The sequence below is a fragment of the Mirounga angustirostris genome, unplaced genomic scaffold, assembly GCF_029215605.1.
Source record: "Mirounga angustirostris isolate CCGP_5_RB_7025 unplaced genomic scaffold, mMirAng1.0.hap1 SCAF_6, whole genome shotgun sequence".
Classification (NCBI taxonomy): domain Eukaryota; kingdom Metazoa; phylum Chordata; class Mammalia; order Carnivora; family Phocidae; genus Mirounga; species Mirounga angustirostris.
The window spans coordinates 140,808,752-140,826,611 of NW_026991714.1; the positions used below are offsets into that span (position 1 = coordinate 140,808,752).

Below are 17,860 nucleotides of genomic sequence, written 5' to 3' on the forward strand. Positions count from 1 at the left end.
TCTCTCAGCTCCGGGAGCTGCATCTGATGTCTTCTGAGGGCCAGTGGATGCAGAGCGAGGGCAGAGAGAGTGCCTGTTAGTGGCAACAAGTATTAGCCAGCGCTATGGGCCGAATTGTGTCCCCACAAAACGCCACGTTGAAGTCCTAACGCCCAGTACCTCAGACTAGGACTTCTTTGGAAAGGGGCTCATTGCAGGTATAATGAGCTAAGTTTAGACACGCTCATCCTGGAAAAGGGTGGACCCTAATCCAGGGTGACTGGCGTCCTTATAAGAAGGATGTGAAGACACAGAGACACAGAGGGGACGTCATGTGACCATAAAGACAGGGATTGTAGTTATGCCCCAAGGAAGGCCGAGGATTGCCAGCAAGCCACCAGGAGCTGGAGAGAGGCAAGGAAGGATTAAGCTTCTGAGGAAGCATGGCCCTACTAACACCTTGAATTTGGATTTCTAGCTTCCAGAACACTTCTGTGTTCTAGCAATATGCCTCTGTTGTCTTCTGGCGTCCAGGTTGAGGTACTGTTACAGCATTTGAATCGTGAAGCAAATGCGTCTCATGTCTGCCAGTTGGGGTCTCCTGAGGAGGGGGACTCTGAAACACCAGGGTGGGGTAGGCATGGCATTGTGCCAGCGCTGGGAACTGCCACGTCAGGACCCAAGACGGCTGACAGGGACCGCTGGTTAGAGGGCGGGGCTAGGGCTACCTAAGAGCCTCACCCAGGTGCCCAATGCTACCTCAGGGTAAGGAAGAGAGCGGCCTCACCCTGGCTCTTCTCCAGGTCAGCATAACCTAGAAACCCGTCCCCCATAAAAACCTTCAGCATGCTGAGAAGTATCCTCTTTATTCCCACACAATGAAAGATCTTTATCATTGATGACACGCTATTGCCAAACAGACAGGGTGCAGGTGGCCACTGAAAGGATTCTTAGGTTTTGAAATTTCCCTAGTGCCTGTTGGGTGTGGGTGAGGGGCTGGTTCTCATGCAAGAATGGTGAGCTTCTGAGTCCCCCTTTAAGTTCACCTCTCCCTGGGAGGCTGTCTGCATCAGCTTTCTGCATGCTTTGCTGAGGACAGTGGCTCGAGATAAATCTTCCCGTTGCACGACATATTTGTCCTTTGGGCACAGCCACACGTCACTGGAGGTCCGGGGTCCTCTGTCAGCAGTCTTCCGTGGCCAAGACAGCTCCCACCTGGAAGAGAAACCATCCTGACCAGTTGCAGGCCGATGGCCCAGCTAAACCAGGAAGCTACTGTAAACATTTCATCCCCTTTTTAAAAGTAGTGGGAAAGAAAGAAAGAGCACTCCCTTACCTGGGAGAGAAAAATCCAGATACTTGGGCAGCAGCCCTCCATGCTGCAAAACTTCTGGAGAAGGGGCAGGAGGAGGTTGTGTGGACCCATCTCCATATATTCTAAAGGACAAAAGTCATAGGCTTACTCCTCTTTTTAATAATAAAGAGAAGAAGTTTAATCTATGTAGGTCCTGTGTGAGCACAGCAGGTTACTTTCTAGTCCTGACGATTTATCCTAAACTTAAAGGATTATCATATCTCCATTTTGCAGAAGGGAAAACTGAGGCCAAAGAGCCGCCCTCTGCAGGGCCATACCATGCCCCTCCCTCAGTGCCCTCGGGCCTTAGGTTGCCGCCAGGACAGGTGGCCCTGTGGGTTTTTACACCCGGCTTCTTCCCTGCGAACCAGCAAAGGCCACAAGCAGGGCTTCTGGAGAATGCTAGGTGAGGTGGGATGGGGAGTGGAGGGTGCCTGCTTACCGTGAAGGCCCTGCTATTACCAACAAGGCCCCTTCTGTACAACAAACCAAACAAAAAAGCAGCCCTAGAGCTGGGATGGGGTATCTGCGAACCCCCTGGCCCAGCATCTGCTCTGGCCCTGGTTCTTGTCACCTGCAGCTGCGCCCCACGCCGGACTCACCCCTCAAATGGCTTCAGGTGTGCCCTCTTGGCCTGCTCCACGATGCCCAGGAAGTCCCTGTAGCAGTTTCTGGCCATGACAGCATATCGCGTGGCACAGCCCAATTCGGTGACCCTGGCTCTTGGGAGGTAGCCAGCCCAGCCAGGGATCGGGGGCTCCTGGAAAGGTTTCTTTATGTTTTTGCATTCTGTAAAAAGATACCATGCTTCCTGAGGGCTTTGAGAAGCCACACAGGGGGTGGTGGTCCCCAGGCAGCTGGCACCCCAACAGTTACCCAGCGAACCCCTAGGCTTCTAGAGGCCCTAAGATCAGCTACCCCTGGTTGGTTGATTCTGTGTGCCAGGCACCTTGGTAGGGGCTTTACCAACACCCTCTGAGTTCCTGCTCTCACGCACTTTGAGGGGCTGACACCATTATTGCCTCTACCTATGGAACAGGACACTGAGACTAAGGTCTTTAAGAAGAGGTTAAGAGAGTCTTGGCCAAGGTCACATGACAAGGAAGTGGTAGGGCCAGGCTTCAAACCTGCGTCTGAGTCTCAAGTTCTTTCTCTTCAACAGATCCTGCTCCTCTCTCAGATTAATAAAAAAGCTTCACACATTGCTCTTTTTCAGTCTACAGAAAAGAAGCAGGAGAAGCACCCAGGTCAGAAGAAAATACATCAGACTGAGCCCCAGGCATCTGCCTTCAGGTCATGAAATTGACCTGGCGGAATTTCCCACCGGTGAGATGAAAGACCCTGCCCGCCTACCTCCTCCAGGGGCTGTCAGAACAGAATCAGGCCACTGAGTCCCAGAATTTCAGAGCTGGAAGGCACCGTGGGGAACATCTAGTCCAACCTTCCCTGCACTTGGATGAAGGAACTATAACCCAGAGAGGGGAAGCGATGTGCCCTAGGTCACACAGCAAATAGTCACAGAGCTGGGCTAAATCTCAAACTCTTAGGCAGATGTTCTTTGTTATGGTTCAGAAAACTTTAAAGCCCAATAAACATGTGAGTCAGCCGCCCCAGACAACTATAGTAATAGTAATAAAGACAGTTCTGGGGGCGCCTGGGTGGCTCAGTCGTTAAGCATCTGCCTTCGGCTCAGGTCATGATCCCAGGGTCCTGGGATCGAGCCCCGCATCGGGCTCCCTGTTCGGGGGGAGGCCTGCTTCTCCTTCTCCCTCTCCCACTCCCCCTGCTTGTGTTCCCTCTCTCGCTGTGTCTCTCTCTGTCAAATAAATCAATAAAATCTTTAAAAAAAAAAAAAAAAGACAGTTCTGGAGTCCATTACTTTTCCTATAAGACTTTAGACCTTAAAAAACGGTCCAGGGCAAATCATCGTGGTGATTAGCCTTATAGAATCACATCGTCAGTTGTTTTTGTCATTGTTATTGTGGTTGTTATTCAGTGCCTGCCAGAGCTGGGTTCCAGCTGAGGTCTGACCTCAGATGAGGACCACTGCCTCTGCAGACTCACTTGCCCCATCTCTAAAATGGGAATAATAGTATCAACGTCGTGAAATAATGGTGCCCGGCGCAGAGAAAGCAACCCCAAAGCGTACATACTGAGACAGCAGGTGCGGTCTGAACGTTCATGGCCACCTGCAGGGGGGAAGGGGGGTCCCCGTTTGCAGCCCCCTCTGGCCTGACCAGGACCGTGTCCCTCTCTCCCAGGAGATGTTTCTTTCTCATCCTATGAAACCAAGCCCTTCCACCTTGCACCACACCGCCTGGGGATGCAGACGTGGGTTGGAGTCCGTGCTCCTGGGGCGGCTCAGCGGGCTTGCAGGGCCCTGCACTTGGGCCCCAGGAGAAGGGGACTGGTTTCCGGGGGACCTGTACCCAGACTCAGGGGGTGGTATTGCCGATAGTATTGATGTAGCGCCCGCAGGACGGTCTGCTCGGAGCAGACGGGCTTCAGCCTCCGGGCAGTGGCCGTCGAGCAGCGAAATTCCTCCATCTGGTTTTTATAGTGCTGTGTGCTCTCCTGGAAGATCTTCAGACAGTGGGCCATGTTGTCCTTACTGGTGGCTTGCTGGCAGCTAAGGTAGGGCACGAAACCTGCAAGAGCCAACAAATTGCAGCCTTCAGCGAGGCTGTCGGAACCTCCAGAAGCTCCCGAGAATCTCAGCCCACGCGTTGGCATTTCTTCCTTGGCCGACAACACTGCGTTTTCCCAAAGGCCATTAATTCAAGCAGGGCTGCTGTTTGCGCTGCACTGGGCCCTCCCAAGGCCACAAAAAGAAAATGACCTTGGAGCTGGGGAGGGAAGGCCCATTTCAACAAAGACGATGACAGTAATATTCTTTGATAGCAAAGCCCCTGATGTCAGTCTGAACAGCAAATGGGGAAAGCATTTAATGGGCCAAAATGATAGTCTGAGGAGTAATTGAAATTATTCATCTTTTTAGAGAGAAAGCTTATTTTCCTTGACACTTCCCAAATGCAATTTGGGATCTCTTTTTGTTGGACTATCGGGAAATTGCGGGCTTATTAAAAGCTGAGACCTATTACACAAAAAAAGGTAAATTCATTATCTCTGGGGCCGACCCCCTAGAACAATTTTTTACCATTTCCCACAAAATAACATATAATCATTACAATTAGTATGGGTAAAACACAAGTATTTATTTAAACTGGAGGCTGAATCCCAGGGCCTACACTATGGTCACAATAAACTATTTTTTGAAAGAACAAAATGAAGAAAAATTGGTTAAGAACTTGGTTTTCAAGGGCTAAATAAATAAATACCCCTCGCTCATTACTGAAGCCCAACATTGTGCCTGTGTCCCTAAAGAAAACCTGACTTCAGAGTCAAAAAGCAACGACCCTGCCTCCCACACCCTACAAGCAGCCACCTCTCGAAGAATCTAATTACTCGACTATTCTCGAAGTCCTCCCCCCACCAGCCAGGCTCCTCAACCCTGGGGCAATTAAAAGATACCCTCGTGTTGCGAGGGGTGATCGTAGAAACCAAAGGGTCCTGCCACCAGGACCTACTGGGGCCTGGAAAAATTTTATGTAATTGTATATATGCACACACACAGAGGAATTCAAGCTACCTTCGAGAAGTCTTACTAAGGGCCAGGACGATCTTAGGAGAAATCTATCATTATCCCGTGGAGAGGGTTAAAGTTGTGTCTCTCGAATAGATATGTCCAAGTCCAAACCCCTGGGTCCCATGAATGTGACCTTACCCGGAAATAGGGTCTTTGCACACGTCATTAAGGATCTGGGAATGAGATTATCCTTGACTGGGGATGGGCCCTAAATCCAACCGTCTCTGCCTTGGTCCACTGTCTACATCTGGCCGGCTGGCTGGGCCAGGACAGGCACTTTTGATTTTTAGGACACTTGTTGAAAGCACTCCGTTATAAGAGAAGGGAGAGGGCGATCTGAGAAAGAGACACAGAGGTGCAGGGCAGAAGGCCGCATGAAGAGCCATGTGAAGACAGGGGCAGAGAGTGGAGCCATGTGGGCCACAAAGCCACGGAACAGCTGAGGCCACGAGAAACTGGAAGAGGCAAGGAAGGACCCTCCTCTAGAGCCTTCGGAGAGAGCATGGCCCTAGCAACACCTGGGTTTCAGACTGCTTGCCTCCAGAACTGTGAGAGAATAAACATCTGTTGTTTTAAAGAGCAGCCCTAAGAAACTAATACGCCCATTTAATAGACATTTTTACTTACCACAGAAAGTAAGCAGCTCTTACAATCACATACATCGAGGCCGAGCAGGGACTGAAACCTCGGTTTGGTAACAACTCAAAGCTTGTTCTCTTAACTAACCAGTAGGACCAGGGGTGAGGCTGGGCGACCTTGGAATAGTCCCCGTGCCTCTCCTCTCCTAAGAATACCTTATGTGAGAGCTGAGGGCCCATGAGGACCACCTGGTTTGTCACAGAGATGTGACTTAATAAGTTCTCAGTAGCCCAAAAGTCCGAGGAGGAGAATCTTTAGGTAGGGTGGCCAACTGTTTGCCACGGACTTAGGGGTTTCCTGGGACTGAGGACTTTCCAGACAAACCGGGGCACTTGATCACTCTCCCTCTAGGGGACCCAGGAAGGAATGGGACCCTAAGAACAGCCCTCGTGCAAGACTTGAGAAAGCTCAACTTGGGAAAAAGGACAGGGCCTCGGCTTATTCATTGTGTCTATCCCTTATCTTGGCCCCGAAACCCTGAATACATATTAAGTGCTTCCTGCATACCAGGCCATGTCCTGCAAGATCTGGCCTAAGTTCTATCTCTCCACTCGTCAGAACTCAGTTATCAGCCATCTTCAGCAAGGGAGGCTTTAACAAGTGTATTAAAAAGCTAAAGTGCCCATAATGCCCAACCAGTCAGAAAGACAGGGACGGTGACCAGGACCAGGCACATCCCCAGGGCACACCACCACTTACCACTGTAGCCTGGTGTGATGGGCAGATGTCTCATGAAGGTCTCGGAAGACTCCATGATTTCGCTCGCTGTTAACGAAGGGAAGAGGGAATGAAACGATCTCATCCAATGTCCCTGCCTCAAAACTCACTGTGTGTGTGCTGGAGCCCTTGGGAGTAGAATGACCCCAGCAGGGGGCTGGGACAGAGAGGAGCACCTCCACCTTCACGCAGAACCGGAAGACACTGTTGGCGTCAGTTATAAAAACAAGGGGCGTTCACCTTTTACACGAACTTAGATACAGGTGTGCAGATCCCCGTCCACGAGCGTCTCCCCTCCTGGGACCTCCTCCACCCACCCAGCCTTCCAGCCAGCGAGCCAGCCTGCCCACCGTCATGAACTGTACACACAGAGGCCAGCAACTATGATGAGGTTAGGAATGTAAAGACGAGCGGGACCCAGAAGCCCCCCTGTGAAGCCCCTGACCCTCAGAAGAAGGAAGAGATGAAGCACTCCCACCCCCAGAGCCTTTCTTTCTCCAGGGGGAACAGGTCGCACTGGGGATGTCTCCTGCCCCCCCCCACACACACACCCCCACCTCCACCACTGTCAGGACAACGGGCAGTGTCTGGAGACATTTTTGGTTGTTATGACAAGGGGATGGGGTGCTATCTAATGAGTTAGAGGCCAAGGATGCTGCTAAACATCCTACAAGACAGAGGGCAGCCCCACAAAGAAGAATTAGAATAGTTCTGGCTGGAAGGGCTCAGAAGTCCCCAGAGGTCGGCATGGAGTCCAAGATGGGTGAGCAGAGGGTGGGGGGGGGGGGGTGGATCACCTGACATCGGGTTTATGTGGCTGCTGCATCCCCAGCCAGAACCCGTCCCCCTTCCAGGATGGCTTCCGGTCCCCCCCAAAGGGACAGGTCCTGCATCTGGGCATCTGTTGATGCTGCTGCCAAGCCAGTTCATCTCTCAAAAGTGAGGCCTTGGGGGCCACGACCGGTGGTCTCAGGGGTGGTGGGGAGGGCCACGGTCCACGTTCAGTCCGCAGTGCTGGGAACTATAAACACGCTCAGACACAGAGCGCTCGCTCCGGCGCAGCTGACGCGGACCCGCACTCCTGTTCCATCCTCCGTGCCCTAAGGGTCAGTTCCCGTTTGAGTCCCCCGTTTATAGAGGAGAAAAAGAAGGCACGGAGAGGCTAACTTGCTTAAGGGTTCTCCCAGCCAAGGAGGTATGAACGGACGGACGACATCTAATTCTGAGGGCAGCATTATGTTATCCAAAGGCGTGGCCCTGGGGAGGGGGCTCAGTCCGGTGAGGGTGGGTGGCAGCCTGGGCAGCGGCCTGGAGGAGGTGAAATCCGAGGGGAGGAGCGTGGAGAGGACGTGTGCTGGGGGTGGGGGCCCGGAGGGGTCGGTAAGCTCCACCCCAGCCCCCCCCCCCCCCCCCCCGCCTCCTGTCCCGGGGCAGCCGCACTCCCGCGTCCTCACCTGGGCCCGCCGGCCAGGACCTCTGCCAGCCCGGCCTCCAGCCCTCCAGGTCTCCCGGCCTCCGCCCGCGCTCCTGGCCTTTGTGCGCTCACCCCGCCCCGGGGGGAGGGGAGGGGAGGGGCCCGGACCCGCCCCGCTGCCCCTCCCCCTCGCTCCCCCGCCCGCACTGGACCGGAGCCCGCCCCCCCAAGGGCCAGGGGGCTTGGGGCAACCCTAGTCCATGTGGGGGCGCTTCCCCTTGCTGCCCGCTCAGCGTCAGCCCCAGGCGTGAAGTGCAGGGGTTTGCCCAACCAATACTAGGCCTCTGAAGCTGTTCTCCGTACATGGTCTCCCCCCACTTGGGCCCTCTGGGTTTGGGAACTGGGGGGAGCCCTACGCGAGAGGATCTAGGTCAAAGTCGCCTTTTCTGCTGTCGACCCTGGGGCGGCCTGGGGCGGGGGGAGGGGAGGTAAGAGGGTTGGCAACCGGCCTTCCTCCCGGATTCAGGGCGGTGTGAGGGGCTGGCAGGGGGGCGGCAAGCAGCCCGGGAGGGAAGGAGAGGCCCGTGTGGGTGGTGACTTCCCTTCACACCCCTGCCCCCCCCCCAGTCCTCTGTCTTCAGATGGTGGGGACAGGGAGGGGGATGGAAAGGGGCCAATGAGCCAAAATGAAGAGGGGGGTGCCAGGGAAGTGGAGCCAGACCATTTTCTAATCATCCTCATTTGATGGGAGCTACAGGGGACCTGAGGCTTCCTCTCCCTGGATTGAAACCAGGATGCCCACTGAGTGACCGGGACAGCAGGAATGAGGGCCTTTCCAGACAGCTAGTCCCAGTGGGGCCCTGTACTCCAAACAACTGAAACCTGATCACCCCAGGGCACTACTTTCCCACAGATTTGTTTGTGTCACTGCCTCTCCCAGCCTTACCTGCCTCTCTACTTCCAGGGAGCTGAAATTCAGATGAAGACTGGTGAAGCTGCCCACTTAGGAAGAACCCCTTTGAGTCCCCTTCAGTGTCCTTAGGACTCCACTACAGACTCTCTGGAAGCTTCTAAAGCCAGCTCTGGAGGGTGACCCAGACATAGAGGCTGGAATAAACTCAAGATGAAGCAGCCAGCGGGCCATGCCTGCTAGGATGGGAGGGCTAGGCACCAGGCCTCGGCCCTTCCGCGTTGTCTTCAACCACCTGCATCTGGGTCTGGTGCAGTTGTCTGCCCCCACCCAGGCTCATCTGCCTTCTGTCTGCCTAGACCACTTTCTGTAGCTTGGAGGAAAAAGGGGCTCAGGAACATGGATGGAGCCTTAGTTCCCAGCAAACAAAGGAGCCAGTCTTGTTGGAACTAAAGTTACTTTTAAAAAGCTTTTAACACTTGAGAAAAGACCTGAAACTCAATCTCCATCTGAGTGAGATGGGGCAGAGGGGGAAGTCAGCAATGATGTATCTATAATTCCATTCACAAAATCATAGTGCAAAAAAAAAAATTGGGGCCACACGAGATCCAGAGTTTTTGCTTTATTAGACGTCTGTGAAGACAGAGTTTGCAGAGTTGTGAACAGCTGTGAAGTTTGCAGAGTTGTGAACAGCTGTGAAGTTCTGTGGAGTGTGAATTTATCTTGTAGTGAACAAGACCCCAGTGGCTGATATTTTAGAATAAAGTTCCATGTTCCAAGCAGATGAGAGGTGTGACGTAACGGACAACAACTTTTATACGAGTCATCCACTTAGTCATTTCCCAGCATAAATATGCAGCTTACTCACAGCTACTTCAACTCTACAGTGTGAAATTTGATCTTCGACTAATAATGCATTTGGACCTGTTTATATTGGCGCATGCGATTCTTTGCCACCCTGGCAATTAACCAGACCTAGACTCTAAAAGCTAAACTTGATCTAAATAACATCCTAGGGGGCGGGCAGGCTCTGCAATCTGGACTCAATCATAATCCAGACTCAATCTGGACTCAATCTTCAACTCTGCGTGAGTGCCTGTATGTCTCCTTCTCTCTCCTATCTTGTCTGTCTGTGACTTGTCTGTCATTCAGCATTTACTAATGCCTGCTGTGTAGAGAGAGGGCAGTTAGAAAGGCGATCCTTTGACAGGTCTGCTTCCAAAACATGAACATCAGATAATACTCCAGGGACAGCTGAGTAATGGTCAAGAGAACAGGCCTTTTAGAAACTTTCTAAGATTAGAAAATGTGTCCACGTGTATCTTCCAGTGTTCTCATTCTACAGTATTTCCGGGGGCAGGAGGGAGAGGAGGGATGGATTGGGGGCTTCCCTTTAAGAAGCTCGACTATTGGGGCTGCATTTCTGGGGCCAGAAGAAAGTCCGGTAAAGTTATCACCCCTCTCCATCACCTGCTTGCCAACAGCGCAGAATTCAACCAACTCGCTAAAGAGAAATCAGACAAGGAGACAGCCTCAGTGCAAGGTGGGAAAGGTCTTACATTAGCCAAAAAAAAAAAAAAAAAAAAGACTTCACTAAATTACTCACACTTACACTTAATCGAGTGGAACAGCTGGATTTGTGCCCCACTTGATTCCTTCCTGGAACCCTCTTGTGCAGACAACACGGCACATGGGGACCACATCTCGCCATTAGAGTGACCCAACTCTGCCCCACAAGAAGCTGACAACCCTGCAGGGACGCAGAGAGTTTTTGTAGGTCATCCTGCACAGTCAGGTGGCGTACAGAACCAGAATGTTCAGCTCTCAAAGACTGGACAGGAGAATCGATACATGATTATGCTCCTTTCAATGTAAACTGTGAGCTTCTGGGAAGGATGTGAGTGAAGCAAGGTCTGACGAAGCTGTTGATCCAGCTGTTGTCCCTTTTTTTTTTTCCAGAGTATTCGGAGCCTCCGCACCTCTGACTCTTGCTCAGTCTCGCATACATAGTCCATAAGCTTAGTATCGGGTACAAATGGATAAGTAAGCGCAATTAAAAAATGAAGCCATGGGAAATTAAAGGCAGCAATGTCATCAACAAAATTCAAAGAGCATTTTCCTTTTGTTTTTTTTTTTTTTAACAAAGCACATTGTAGAAATAAAGATTCTGTACAATATTCTAATACTGTATGTACATAAAATTATATTACTTATAACTAAATTGAGAAGTCTTATTTGCAGAGTATGGCTGGCAACACCAAAGAAAGACCCAGAACACTTAGCTTTTGAAGCAGAGCAGGCAGCAAGAGAACCCCAGCAAACACACCTCTGTGCCTGGATGCGCAATCCTGCTACGAAGTTAAGTTACATGACTAGCATTCTCTAGGTCAGTGGTTTGTTCGTGTTTCACATTCTAGCAGGGAATTCTGCAGCAGGCGGTGTGGAAAGACATGTTCAAATGAAACTGGAAATGCTATTTCGAATCTGCATATTGGCTATGGTAATGGGTTTGTGAATCCAGCTTGCCTTGAAGTGAGTCCCTTAGCTCATCCTCCCTTCGTTTATTATGCATGCCTCCAAGGATTTCAAATAGGAATGAGTTCCAGCAGAGACACCAGTTGGTTCCTCATCTGTTCTTAGGGTCCCTTTCTTCCGACCTTCCTCCTTTGCAGGCTATTCCTGTGAGGGCTAAAAGCGCCACCCCCAAGCCTGGTGGAGCCCCAGCCCCACTCACAAAGGGCAGAGTGTGGGACCCCGGTTCTTCACTTGAAAATCCCTCTCCCCAAGGGGGAGCCTGCAGGCGCTGGTGTGTGCTTCAGCTTCCAACAAAACCTCAAGTTAGGAGTTCTCAGATTCCCATGGAACCAGAGTCCCCCGTGGTGTCTACTGAAAATGCAAATGCTGGTCCCCTCCTCCCCCACCAAGACCCAAATTCAATTTGTAAAAGGAACAGGATCCAGAAACCTGCTTTTAAGAGGCACCCAGGCAGTTCTCACAAGGGGATCCACAGATCAGCTTTGAACCGACCTGGCTGAATTCATCAAGTACAAATCTATGAATTCCTTTTAGATACGCCTAAAAAACTGAAGATTTTAGCGAAACATTTCATAGTACAGATTCTCTACCCACGTATCACCAATGTATTCTTTTTGAAATGTGGGAATGCGGGGCCAAAACTCTTTGGGAGATGAGGGGGAGAAGGGAGTTAATTTATAATAGGGACGCTTGTCAAGGTGAGGGGCTGTTCCAGATTCCCGGGCTTGGTGATGTGAACAAGGCAAACTGCAAGCCCATTTCCTCACACAGAAGCCTACTAAGGTTAACTTGAGTTATTTTATGAATTCAGAAATCAGGATCTGGCATCCGGGGAATGATGTCCCAGCGTATGATTTGGGATAAGTCAGCAGCGCCTAAACCACCCACTTCGCTCGAAGCCAGCTTTCACCTGCTGAAAAGTGAGGGCATCAGCTCTCCCACTCACTCGAATCCTAGTAGATTAGCTCAGGCGATAGTTACTCCTCACTGAAGCTATTCAGAATTGAAATTATGAGAACCTAAAATAGTGCCCAGCGTGGGCAGGCCTCTCCCACCAGCTGCACATGCTCCCAGCTCCCACTGAATCACCGCTTTTAATCACATGATGATGAAAAGAAATTAACTGCAGATGGACAGCATTTTATATTGACTGCCATCCAAAAAAACGTAAAAAGAAAAGTCTCAAATAGATCAGGGCATCCTAACAGAGATCCGTTCAAAGCAAGCTGAATCGCCGCTGCAGAAACAGACTGACTCCCTTGTCGGGTGGCTGTCTCACCACTGGGCACCTATGAAAACTAGCTGCTCTTCCAGGATCCTCAGATTTCTTATTCCCAAACCTCCGACAGTTTTTTCTGATTCCTGTGTGTCCTCAAAAATCCCTGTTTCTAGCCCTAGTCGTTCCCATCTTCCCTGCTGAAATTCAGGTGGGCGATGCTGAAGGTCAAGGACAGAGAAAGAAGAGTCAGGGTTGAGGTCAGCAGATGCAGGGGAACAGAGTCCAGGGGTGGGGGCGGGGTTCGCAGGCGGCGGGGCGGGTCTGTTAGTAATTTAAGAAGTCAATCCCAACCTTGACGCTCTTCGAGGTGGCTATGTCGATGGCCGTGGCCTTGATCTCTGTGTCCCCGAACTGCATGAGGGTCTGGATCTCCCTCCGGGCGGGCACGGCTGTGCTGCTGGTCCCTGTGAGATCCAGGCGGAGCGTGCCGCACTTCTTCACCCCCGGGTCGGTGATGAAGCTCACGTCGTCGTGCTCGCAGCTGTAGATGTTGATGACGATGACCAGCTGGGAAGGCTTGGCCGGGGTGTAGCTACGCTTGACCAGCTCCCCCAGGGCCACCGACTGGTCGGCGGAGATGAACTTATCAAAGACATCGGTGCACCAGCGAGTACCGTCCTTCACCAGCAGCTTCTCGGGTGGGTGCTTGCCCTCCACATAGCGGTTCAGCACGCCCACCCCATATGTGAGCGGCGACCGGCGCACCTTGATGACCGCGGGGTCCAGGCCGAAGAGGACGGCGCCCTTGAGGATGGTGAGGCCCACGTCCTGGGGGATGATGATGCGGCACTTGTCGCCGAAGGCAGCCTGGACCGCTTGCTGCAGGAGGGGCGCCTCCGCAAAGCCTCCCACCAGGAAGAGGAACTTGACAGTGGACACTTCAGGCTTCTGAAACAGGTCCCCTGAAAACAAAGAGGAAGGGACAGCGTTCTGTCACCAAAAGCCAGCCGCCAAGGGGGACCGGTGGCCTTGAAGACGTGGGGAACAGACATGGCTGAGCTGGTTGGGCAGAATTTTCGTAGAGCTGGTCTTTAAAAGAAAGGGGTTTGCACACCAGTATGCTCAGGAATAAAAACCAAAGCTGCTGGTAAGTAGACTCTCATTTTTACGGCTAGATGGTGATGGTTCTAAGTAGTAATTTGTTAGGCATAAAGGAAGACTGCTAACGTTCTCCAAGCCTGTGGACCTGTTAAGTCAGTCAAGGCAGGCTGTTCTAAAAACTGTCCTGTGGGGCACCTGGGTGGCTCAGTCGGTTAAGCGACTGCCTTCGGCTCAGGTCATGATCCCGGAGTCCCTGGATAGAGTCCCGCATCGGGCTCCCTGCTCGGCAGGGAGTCTGCTTCTCCCTCCGACCCTCCTCCCTCTCCTGCTCTCTGTCTCTCATTCTCTCTGTCTCAAATAAATAAATAAAATCTTTAAAAAAAAAATTTTTTTTAATAAAATAAATAAATAAATAAAAAATAAAAACTGTCCTGTGGTTTTCAAAGGGGTTCTGATTTGGTAGGTGTGGAGTGGGAAGTGGATGGGGGGCCGGGATACTGAGAAAGGTCCCCAGTGAGTCTACCGCGTGTCCCCAGTGAGGGCCACTGAGGTAGCATAGTAACCTCATGGCCGGATTCTGTTTGCCCCCTCGCAGGAGACCTTTCTTTGGTCCACGTAACTGTCCCTCCTCCACAGCAGAGGTTATGGCTCCTAGTGCATCCTGATGAAGCAAAGACTATACATTCCCTAGGCCCTGTCACTCCAGGAGAATATTACTGCAGAGCTCCCAGCATCCTGACTTTGGAAGTCAAACTCAAGGCCCAGGTGAAGACAGGCTCTGGGCTGCTTTATAGTACCTGAAGGCAAGGATCTGGAGAGCCCATGCCCAGAAAGCTCCCCCATACATGCCCAGGCCCTGTCTGCTCCTGCCCAGGCCCCGACCTGTGGCTCCCAGCCCCAGACCCCCTGCCAACCTGACTTCACACACACTACCTAGTGATACCAGAAAATTCAGTCCCCATTCCTGGCTCTGCCCTACTGAGTGGCCGAGCCCTGGCTGATACTTACGGAGATGCTCAATGATGCTGTCAATGGTTGGCTTAAAAAGAGCATTCATGGCATCTGGACTCATCCTCAGCATCCCTTGTGAGGACCACTTCACGAAATCCACGCTGTGGGGGGTGTGGCACAGAGAGAAATAAGCACTGAGTGTGTGAACGGTACCCAGTCTATGTGCACAGAGATGGGCCCTGTCAGAAGAGCTGTCACACTGGAGTGGGCAGAAGGGTTCAAAAGTCCTTGGAAATATCCTCAACTGCCAGAACCTGGACCCTTAGGTGCTCAAAAGCTAAGACACAGCCTCTTCTGTTTCTCTTTGCTTTGGGCTATGGCCCTTGGGATGGTGGAAGCCAAAGTCTAGTGCAAAATATAGGGAAAGAATTAAAGGGACCTTTCTCGTTTGAATGACATTTTTTAATGGCACAATAGTCCGATTCGAGTCCATTAAAGGCTCATGTGACCTGTCCAATGTGCTACTGCATAAGGCTACAAGCCTGGATGCTCAGGTGCGTTTCCTTCAGCCCTGCAGGCACCTGTCCCATGACCGTGTCGAGCCTAAGCCTACCAGGATGCCCCTTTCTCTGTCAAAGGCATAGAACGTCCAAAGCAATGGCATGGAACAGAAAGAGCACTGGACAGAGATTCAGGATCACTGGGCTCCAGGGTGGCCTCCACCACTCAGAGGCTGCGGGACTTTGGGGCAAGTTGGGCTGCGTTTTCTCTGAGCCCCAGTCTCTTGTCTGGAAATCAAGGATAGCACAACTTGTCTTACCTCCCTCGCAGGGGTTGTTGTGAAGATGAAGTTACATACCACGTCTGTGAAAACACTTTGGAAACTTTCTGGCACTAAAGGAATGCCGGGGACTGTTTACTGCAGCATGTACCCCGCCCATTCTCAAGTTCAAAGAGGCCAAGCAAATAGTGTCTCTGTCCCTGAAGCAAAGCATGCACCAGCTGCTTCCTAGCATCACATTCTAGATGCTGCCAGGGCTGCCCGACCAGGCGGTCTTTCTGTGGCCTTGGCCAAAGGACAATGTGGGATGGTGTGGATTGACCCAGTGGCTGGCTGTGGCCAGTCTCTCCAGAAGGAGAGTGGACCAGCCCCAGAACTGTGTGAGCAGGACTTGGGGTTCAACTCGGAGCAAGCACCTCTGGAGGGGAGCTGGTGGACAGAGAGAACATGAGCCTGGTAAGAGTCTGGCCAGGACCCTGCTCCAAGGGCAAGAAGAGCTAAAATCATATCTACTTTGTTTCCCTTATACAGAACCCAAGCTTTTTAGAGAAATGGCTGATTGCAGGTCTGGGATAGGGAATATAGAAGACGAGCCAGGAGCATCTTCTCTAACCAGAAGTCAGACCAAAACGTCAAATCAATGGGACTCGGGAGCCAACTTGAAGAGGCTCCTACTGGCCAAGATGGGGCATTTTGACTCTCAATCAGGATACAACCGCCATGGTTTAAAATACATCAAATATGCCTATATCTGTGAAATCTTAATGATACTCCCCTTGAGTCCCCACAAAAGAAAAAAAAATGCATTTGTCACTTAGGAGAATGCTAGGAAATCAACAATATTTCTTAACAAAAAATTTATAAATGAAAGGAAAGAACCAAGCATTTGTCTTGTCTTTCCTATATGAACTGTACTTCAGGGCAACCAAACCACTGAGGAGAAGAGTTTCTCTCTCCAGAAGCATGTAGCTAACAAATGCAGATGGAGTGAGAGACTAAGGGGCCACTCCTTAGCATAACGGACCTAGGCAACAACCCTCCAAGGCTGCTAGCATCTCAGAAGAAGCAACCAGCAAACAGCATGTGCTCCCTGATGTGAAGCAAGGGGGAAATATTACCCCCGCCCCGCCCATGTAGTGGGCTTGCCAAAAACTTAAACTTGACTCTGACCAAACATCCAGCTCAATCTGCCGATTTGTAAGAAAATACCAGGGGGCTGAACATGTTACATGGGCGTGCAATGAGCAAAAACCCCAGACTGGAGGAAACGCTATGGGACAATCAGCTTTATCATCTAATAAACCATAAGGAAAAAAACAAGAGGGGGACCTATATATTAAGTGGGATGTAGGGGCAGGGGCAGATCAGAGAATTGCTGTGTATAGCCATCTTTTGGATATTAATGCAAACTGAAAAAAAATTGTAAGACAATGGGAGAGATTTTAATGTTAACTGGGTATTTGAGGACATTGAAGAATGACTCATTTTAAGTGTGCTCGTGATAACAGTGTCAGGGTTATGATTTTAAATTTATCCCCCTTAAAGATACATACTGACATATTTATGGATTAGATGAGGATCAGATTTGCTTTAAAATGCTTGGGGGAGGTTACGTGAGGATTTAGGTTGGCCAGGAACTGACAGTTGTTGCAGCTGAATAATGAGGCTCATTTTGCCCAGAAGATGTTTGAAATTTTCCACTCTAAAAAGACTTTGAGAAACCTATGATTTTTGTCTATTAATTTTGTAATTCAGCTTTAAAACAGCTTCCAAATGTTCATTTTGCAACAAGCTGAACTACAAACACTTGCCTGCAGCCAAGAGACTCAGACTAGCAGGAAACCCAGAATCCCATGGGATTCATTCAACAAATATTTACTGAGCACCTTCTATGTCTGTACCAGAATCTGTTGTAGATACTGGTACAAAACACACAAAATTCCCTGCTTTCACAAAGCTTATAATTATTAGTACATAATAAAAGCTAACACAAAAATAGTACTTTCCAGGTCCCCGGCATTGTGCTAAGTGCCTAACATAGGAATTCACGTCATCCTCACGACAACCCTTTGAGGTAAGTGGAAACATCATCTCCATTTTCCAGATGCAAAACTGAGGAACAGAGAAGTTGAGTCACTTGCCCCAGGTCACACAGCTTCTCTGTAGGACTGGAAGTCAGAGTCCACACCCTCTTCTTCCTTCCCATCAACGTGACCCACCCTCTAGAATGACCTAAGCCATTGGTGAGTCCGACTCACTTGCTCTTCCTCAAGGCATGCTCCACGCTGTGCCCACGGAACTTCTTGTAGTAGTCAATGAAGGAGAAGGGCAGGGTGATGTTCAGTGGGTTTGTTCGGTCCGGGGCTGCTGCCCTTTTACGAGACTCAAATGCAATCATTAAGTCAACCCAGGCCGCGGGACGCTTGATTTTGAATTGTTCGATAAAATCCTCTCCGAATATTTTACACAGAAGTTTTTCAAATTCATAATCTACTCCTAAGGATCCATAGGGTCCACCTGGGTCAAGAACAAAAGGAGAGACCCCCCCATGTCAGAAATTGCCAGAAACTGAATCCAAACTCTGAGAAACAGCCTACCCTGTGTTCTTCTCAGA

General features: G+C 50.8%; 2 protein-coding genes across 6 annotated transcripts in view; both read right to left on the reverse strand.

The window, feature by feature from the left end:
- Positions 1–745: 745 nt before the first annotated feature.
- Positions 746–12,885, reverse strand: SPMIP5 (sperm microtubule inner protein 5). 5 transcript variants are annotated; one of them, XM_064595313.1, is made up of 6 exons: positions 12,765–12,885; positions 6,318–6,383; positions 3,763–3,981; positions 1,936–2,122; positions 1,316–1,416; positions 746–1,194 (listed from the first exon to the last, which is right to left on the reverse strand). In XM_064595313.1, the coding sequence occupies exons 2-6, from the start codon at positions 6,370–6,372 to the stop codon at positions 1,049–1,051; spliced, it is 708 nt and encodes a 235-aa protein (XP_064451383.1). In that variant the 5' UTR covers positions 6,373–6,383; positions 12,765–12,885; the 3' UTR covers positions 746–1,048. The 5 variants fall into 5 exon arrangements, with proteins under 5 accessions (XP_064451383.1, XP_045734888.2, XP_064451381.1 ...); XM_045878932.2 differs by lacking the exon at positions 12,765–12,885 and adding an exon at positions 7,133–7,716; XM_064595311.1 differs by lacking the exon at positions 12,765–12,885 and adding an exon at positions 10,272–10,512 and having other exon boundaries at positions 748–1,194.
- HSPA12A (heat shock protein family A (Hsp70) member 12A) overlaps positions 10,623–17,860 on the reverse strand; it is a 61,765-nt gene continuing 54,527 nt past the window's right edge. The window contains exons 10-12 of the mRNA XM_045878936.3: positions 17,505–17,763; positions 14,523–14,626; positions 10,623–13,375 (exon numbers count right to left, since the gene is read on the reverse strand). Of these exons, the coding sequence (XP_045734892.2) occupies positions 12,738–13,375; positions 14,523–14,626; positions 17,505–17,763 (1,001 nt within the window). The 3' untranslated portion in view covers positions 10,623–12,737. The remainder of the gene's footprint in view (positions 13,376–14,522; positions 14,627–17,504; positions 17,764–17,860) is intronic.